General features: G+C 33.1%; 1 protein-coding gene across 1 annotated transcript in view; it reads right to left on the bottom strand.

Annotated features, from left to right (window-relative positions):
* Positions 1–1,951: 1,951 nt before the first annotated feature.
* LOC100372722 (atrial natriuretic peptide receptor 1-like) overlaps positions 1,952–7,334 on the bottom strand; it is a 32,279-nt gene continuing 26,896 nt past the window's right edge. The window contains exons 16-21 of the mRNA XM_085495014.1: positions 5,649–5,772; positions 4,602–4,670; positions 4,237–4,411; positions 4,020–4,118; positions 3,039–3,130; positions 1,952–2,792 (exon numbers count right to left, since the gene is read on the bottom strand). Coding sequence (XP_085351140.1) covers positions 2,724–2,792; positions 3,039–3,130; positions 4,020–4,118; positions 4,237–4,411; positions 4,602–4,670; positions 5,649–5,772 — 628 coding nt within the window. The 3' untranslated portion in view covers positions 1,952–2,723. The remainder of the gene's footprint in view (positions 2,793–3,038; positions 3,131–4,019; positions 4,119–4,236; positions 4,412–4,601; positions 4,671–5,648; positions 5,773–7,334) is intronic.

The raw sequence follows: 7,334 nt of genomic DNA, 5'->3' as shown, positions 1-7,334 counted from the left end.
TGTAATTTTTCACATTGTCTTTTCATATTTTTGTTATCCGTGTGGTCAATGCGATATGGTGATATAATCGCAAAATTATTCCTAGTTCACAATCCGTGACCAATCGCGGCCACCGTATAATGATCGAGAATAATCGATATTACCAGAGGTACATAACTTGGGTGTTGCAACGCGCATAGTACTATATGGTGACATCTTGCCAAGATCTCATTCAAGTCTCATCTCGTAGATAGCGAGACTGATGCTGCGACCTTCTGAAATGACATAGGCGGTTTGTGATAAAACAGTAAAACATGTATTACCACATTCATAGTGAAAACAAATGTAATACATCGAAAATGTACAGAACATATATTTATCGTAATCCGTCATATCGTGAGTAGCTATTTTGATCCACCTGGACATCCCAGTATCTTAGTTACCTCGGGCATGCGCATTCACATTTTTCTGAGTTGGAACGCTTATGCGAGAGCGAGATTGAAACGGGATCTTGGTACCATGTCACCGTAGTTGAGAACCTCAAGTAATGTACCTCTGATATTACATATTGCATAACACAGACTTTACCACTTTGAGTGTTCTGGTGCTCACGACGATACGCACCAATTTACCAGTTTAACATTCTGGCTTTTAAAACGCAACACTTATTTTTCTATTCAGTTTTCACAACGTTAACAAACGTGTTAGTTAACTGTGCACTTCGGGTCTTGATTTGCGTATATTACTATCACGTGTCTCCAGGACCATGCAGCAAACACCTTGCAGGATTTTCACAAGATAATGGCATCAGACAACACGACTGATATTGAAAGTGTTGCTTTATTTTGTTTTCATGTATTTAAAATTAAAGAGAAAATGTAATTCAAGTCTTTTATACTTTATTTTCAAACCTATGACAGAAATGTAATGATTTATTATTATTTGCGTATTTGCGAATAAAGAGATTCAGTCAAGGCGTTAACACAATGCATTGGCGAATGATTTGTCGCTTCCCCTGCCACCTTAACTCCTAAATATTTTAAACAACTTGCAAAAATACACGTGAATCTAAGATGTACCAGTTTCAAGTAATTTATCACAGTAAAATGGGTCAATTTTATACAAAGAAGGTCCCAATATATGCTGGTTTTGTGAAACTTAGAACGCCCTGGCTTTCAATTCTGTACCCACATGAATACGGTGATCGGATGACATTATCGAATTTTGATCGATATCGATATCGATCTTAGATAATTACAGCGTCCAAAATAAACTACACTATTTTTTTGTTTGGGGGTATTGGTAGTAGATATGTCGTTTTCATAAGATTTTTTTCAACGAGTCCCGGGTTCTTACTGCCCTTGAAATATCTGGGAGATTGCCTTATTCGAATTTTGATATGCAGGATAACAATAAAACGGAAGGTCTTAATTGTTTTGATTGCTATGATACATGTTCGATGTTTGTTTTGTTTTTGCTAGTAATACATTGTATCACATGAAATTCGTGCCAATTGTGATTGACATATGATCCAACGTTTCATTTGTAGCATGGAATTAAAGGCATACAATATGATGTTTTGTTTTTGTTTTTTTGGTACTGAACTTAAGTTATCATTGGTGTGTGTTACCGTTACATTTAATGTCAAATGACAAACTTGACCACCATCACCAACCAACCAGCTGAATTACATTAGAAAATAATGCCGCCTTCGCAAATAACTACTTGTGTGTTGATTTTTTTATATTAGAGTAATGCTGGCTAAAGTATTATCTGATATGTCGTTTTAGTTCACAATCTGTAATGGTATTAAATGCGTGGATTTTCTATACATGTTGATTTGCAGATATTAAAGTTTTCTTCGGCGCAAACACGTGACAATCGCTCAAATAACATATTATAGGTCATTGTGTCATTTTTCTGCAAAATATGAAACGTATACACACATATCTAAAAACAACTACAATCAGAATATTTATAAATAATTTTATTTAAATAAATTTATGAAATAATTTTAATATTTACATATCGGGTATATTTACAAATGGCGCCCAATAATTCTCGTTAGACGTACTTATAAATTGGTGACTACCATCGATTACCATACCAGGGATTTGAGCTTAAACAGTAGTTCACTAAATTTAACTTTGAATGTGATAATTAAACACCAACGCCGTAAAAGTACGAGTATTATATATAAATAACAAATTTTCGAAAAACAAAACAAGCAATATATAAAGGTTCTTAGTTACACAGTGAATCACGTAAAAACTAAAGAAAGAAACACGTTCTGGAAATAAATAAGACTAATGTACAGGAAGCAATGATATAAATCTAAAAAGACGCCATAATACATATGAAAACATCTATATAAAAGAACACATACATTATTGAATGTGTTTTAAAGTCGACTTAAAAAGATTTTTTGTTTTGGTATCAGCCACTAAGAAATACAATTGCACTCGAACAAATCTGCAGTATAGAATATATAAACTATATTTGTTTTGTTTTCAACCTACCGCTTCATATTAAAAAAAACAGTCAGCTAAAATATACCATGATTGTCAATAGTAAAATAGAGCTTGCTTGATTCGGTACCACGTGGTAACTCATGAATACAAGATATATACATTTAAAAAGTGTCAAAACTGCACGTAATATCAGAGGAATAGTTAATAAATGAAAGAATAGATAAAGTCACGTTATAAATATATATTAAAAGACAGTAAAACGGAAGATTATTGCTAAGAATTTGAATCTTTGACGTCGAGGCTTTCTCCTAGCAGCCAATGTGTGGTTTGCATTCCTTTACCCTAATAACGAAACAAGAAATGATAAAAACAACACGTTGGAGTGAACCTGTTTCTAAATAAAAAGCAATTAATTTACTCCTTAAGCACGCGCACTTATTCCTCATCGTTCAGTGCATATTGTAGTTCATAACAGAGGAGTGTAACTATTAATCAACTTTGTGGCCGCGCGCCTAGATAAACATTACAATTGTAGCGTAAATCGTAGAGACATAACAAATATCGACTTAGATTTGTTTGACAACTCACCTTCATCTCAATCTCTCCTCTTAGTTCCATTTTGAACGTATAGAATGTGTCTAGTATGGCGTGCGTTGATGAGCTAAGATGAATCTTAAGAGCTGTAACGAGCACAAAATAGAAATAATAAACAAAAATATGGTGTTATATTCAAAAAACGCGTTTAAGTCCATGGTTATTGGCCTTTGAACCCATTAGACCCTTTCCCTCTCCCTATCTTCCACCATCCAACGAGTTGGTTTTTATTATAAGTCTTATTCCTTTTTTAATTCTGCACATTTTGACACCAATATCATCTCTATACCATATTGAAATACTATTCATATTTCATTTTATGTGATAGAATGACAATTTTTGACATTTTACCTCATTATTGGAGGTCAAGATTTGATGCAAAGAGTTAACTTTTAATTTAAGTCTTCTTCCTTTTTTAATTCTGCGCATTTTGACGACAATTTTACCTATATACCATATTCAGGTGATGAAATATGATTCATACAAAAATCATAGCTATTTTGGCAAAAGTCAATGACCTTTGACCTCCGATAAAAAAGTTTCCCCGCCCAGCCCCTATCTCCCCTTCTTTGTTTTGGTAGTTGTCCATACCCATACCTACCAAAAACAATTGAAATTAGCTTCTTTTAAAATTTTTCACAGATTGGCTCAATATATGGCTAATTTAGGGTTACTAAACAACGGGGTCTCGACAATCGAGATACATTACACATTCTGTATTCCGGCCGATATGAAGCATTTACATTAATACTAGCTTGAAATGCACACCATCTCCTTCAATTGTTTTCTGTATATGCCTCTCCCTCTTGAATTTATAGGTGAAGTATTTGTCACATGTTATCTCGGCGTCCGAGCTATTTTAAACTTTGATAATTGCGTACATTGCGATCAAAGGCTTTCAACTAAGTTTTGCCAACATTTTCAACACTTTTAATACACCGTTATATATTTCCGTTCAGTTGTAAACACACTTACGTTCCCCGTTAGACTCCATTCTTGATGCTGTGTTTACCGTGTCACCAAACAGACAGTATCGAGGCATCTTAAGACCAACAACACCCGCTACACAAGGACCTGTTATAGTAGTGAAATACGTCCAACCATTAGAAAACTGTAGGGCATTTAAGTATATCACGTGTGTCGTCCAAATATTATTAAATCAAGTCAGTTAATGAGAAAGAGTTACGAATACCTGAATGAATTCCAATACGTAAACGCATCTGATGGTTCGGTTGGTGTTTTATTTTAAAACTGAGTACAGCTTTTAACAAAGCTAGAGACATTCTAGCAACTTCCCGGGCATGGCGGTTCCCATTTCTGATTGGCAGACCGGAAGCAACCATGTACGCATCACCAATGGTTTCGACCTATATACACACAACGAAAACAAAATTTAATTCTGACTTTTGGCAGTGAGCTTATTTGGAATATATAAATTAGACAGACAAGGCACATAACATTTTTTATGTTCGACCATCTACAGAGGGCGCTAATACGTGATTCAGAATTTTCTGCTACTACGCTACTACGGATTTTTTGGGAACGATCAAACCTTACCTTGTAAACGTCAAAATTACTTATAAGTGCATCGAAGCAGATGTATAAATCGTTAAGCATATCTACGACCTGCAATACAAATGAAACCATTGAACTAATTAGAATGAGTTAAGGGACCATATTAATACAATTATTTATTCTTCTATATTCACCTGCGCACGCGCGGAAATTGAGTCCTAAGCGACGATAACAACGCACGCTAAAAACGCATAGGCTCATGGGTAGACGCTTGTTTGCAAACAACGGAAGTTCATAACATGTGAAGTTCATAACATGTGTACCACAATACCGTAAATCAACGAAGGTAGCGCAAAACGGTTTACTTCAGTCAACATTCATTGTCGGTAATCATTCTGTTGACTATTATCAAGTAATTCAGTAAGTTTTTACACTGACTCGGAATTTTTCACTTTATTCTAACAATTGTAAAAATCGACTCATAATTACACTGAAATATACCGGTCTGCAGAACCCAAGTACTAGCGGGATACGGGATTTGCGGCTCCGACTTGTTCGACGTTGATGGCGCTACTCAACAAACAGGAAATCAAACACACCTTTCATGTAGCGAATATGGCGCAATCCACCTTTGCCTATAAAATGCGCCCTCAATTGACGAGATGATGCTGGACGTTATCAAGACGTACTTAGTATGTGAGTGAATGCATGGAGGTAATCTCTTTTTACCTCCATGGTGAATGCAATTACGTTCAAATCCACATTAGTGTTTTGTTATGTAGGCGTTTATAAGTTAAAAAATTACAACACTTTAAAAAAATAACTTATTTCTTATTGCCTATGAGTGACTGTGACTTAAAACAATACCACCGCTGCAAACGGTGTGATACACCCATTACCGTCACATTATCATTGCCGCTAGAGGGCGCGATTTGTGGAAAATATCAGTCAGGTAACGTCGCTTAAAACAAACAAATAGGATCGTGTACGTATGTAAAGCTATACAAACATGCTTTTAGTTATGAATAATAAATCTGTATGTAAAATATAAAAAAAATTCGAGCGAGAAAAAAAATGCTAATGAGTTACCTGGAGTGGCGTACTACCGGCCGACAATGCTGTGAAACCAACAATGTCACTGAAATACACAGTCACACAGTCAAAGCTTTCAGGCTCCACGCGTTCTCCTCTAATAAGTTGCTTAGCAACAGAACTAGATTGTAAACATGAAGGGAAACACATTATTAGTTTTATTGACAATAATAAAATAAGTGTCATAAACGGCAAATATGACAAACAGAATATAAAGTGTAGTTATTAATCGTAGCTTCTTCCAATTTAATGTTCAAAATAACCAAACAACATTTAGATTGACCTTTATGCACAAAATACAGTGAGGGAATTTAATGCTTATTGGGTATTATTCACCTCGAAGTGCATTTCTGTCGGTATTTTCGGCAGATAAACATCCCTTGAGTAAACAAGTCAAACAATCAGAAAAATGTAAGATATTGAATAAATAGCTTGAGTTTCATATACAAACAGGCTTACAAATTTCAGAGTCGGGGCCTTTTTCAATCTCCGCTTTTGAAAACCCATACGTATAAATATGCGAGGAATTGCATTTTTTTTAAACTGGCAGGGACAAGTTTTAAATAATTTATTTATTTGCTCTGTTCCCGAAAAAAATAAAAACAATATAAAAAGAAGGATATACGGAACAATGATATATAACGTTCATAATGTCATCATGTGTGTCGCCTAAATACATATAATAATATAGTTAACCCCGAACACCTTGGATCAATACACAGATCATTTATTTTTCGTAACAGTGGGAAATATATGTACAAATTTACAGATTGTAGTTATATTTAATATGTTTTGTAATTACAGTGAGAAATAGATGTACAAATTGTAGTTTGATTGTAGTTATATTTAATATGTTTTGTAATTACAGTGGGAAATAGATGTACAAATTGTAGTTTGATTGTAGTTATATTTAATATGTTTTGTAATTACAGTGAGAAATAGATGTACAAATTGTAGTTTGATTGTAGTTATATTTAATATGTTTTGTAATTACAGTGAGAAATAGATGTACAAATTGTAGTTTGATTGTAGTTATATTTAATATGTTTTGTAATTACAGTGAGAAATAGATGTACACATTGTAGTTTGATTGTAGTTATATTTAATATGTTTTGTAATTACAGTGAGAAATAGATGTACAAATTGTAGTTTGATTGTAGTTATATTTAATATGTTTTGTAATTACAGTGAGAAATAGATGTACAAATTGTAGTTTGATTGTAGTTATATTTAATATGTTTTGTAATTACAGTGAGAAATAGATGTACAAATTGTAGTTTGATTGTAGTTATATTTAATATGTTTTGTAATTACAGTGAGAAATAGATGTACAAATTGTAGTTTGATTGTAGTTATATTTAATATGTTTTGTAATTACAGTGAGAAATAGATGTACAAATTGTAGTTTGATTGTAGTTATATTTAATATGTTTTGTAATTACAGTGAGAAATAGATGTACAAATTGTAGTTTGATTGTAGTTATATTTAATATGTTTTGTAATTACAGTGAGAAATAGATGTACAAATTGTAGTTTGATTGTAGTTATATTTAATATGTTTTGTAATTACAGTGAGAAATAGATGTACAAATTGTAGTTTGATTGTAGTTATATTTAATATGTTTTGTAATTACAGTGAGAAATAGATGTACAAATTGTAGTTTGATTGTAGTTATATTTAAT

Source organism: Saccoglossus kowalevskii, chromosome 21 (genome assembly GCF_978046115.1).
Source record: "Saccoglossus kowalevskii chromosome 21, keSacKowa6.1, whole genome shotgun sequence".
Classification (NCBI taxonomy): Eukaryota; Metazoa; Hemichordata; class Enteropneusta; family Harrimaniidae; genus Saccoglossus; species Saccoglossus kowalevskii.
This window is presented reverse-complemented; position numbering and strand designations above follow the sequence as displayed.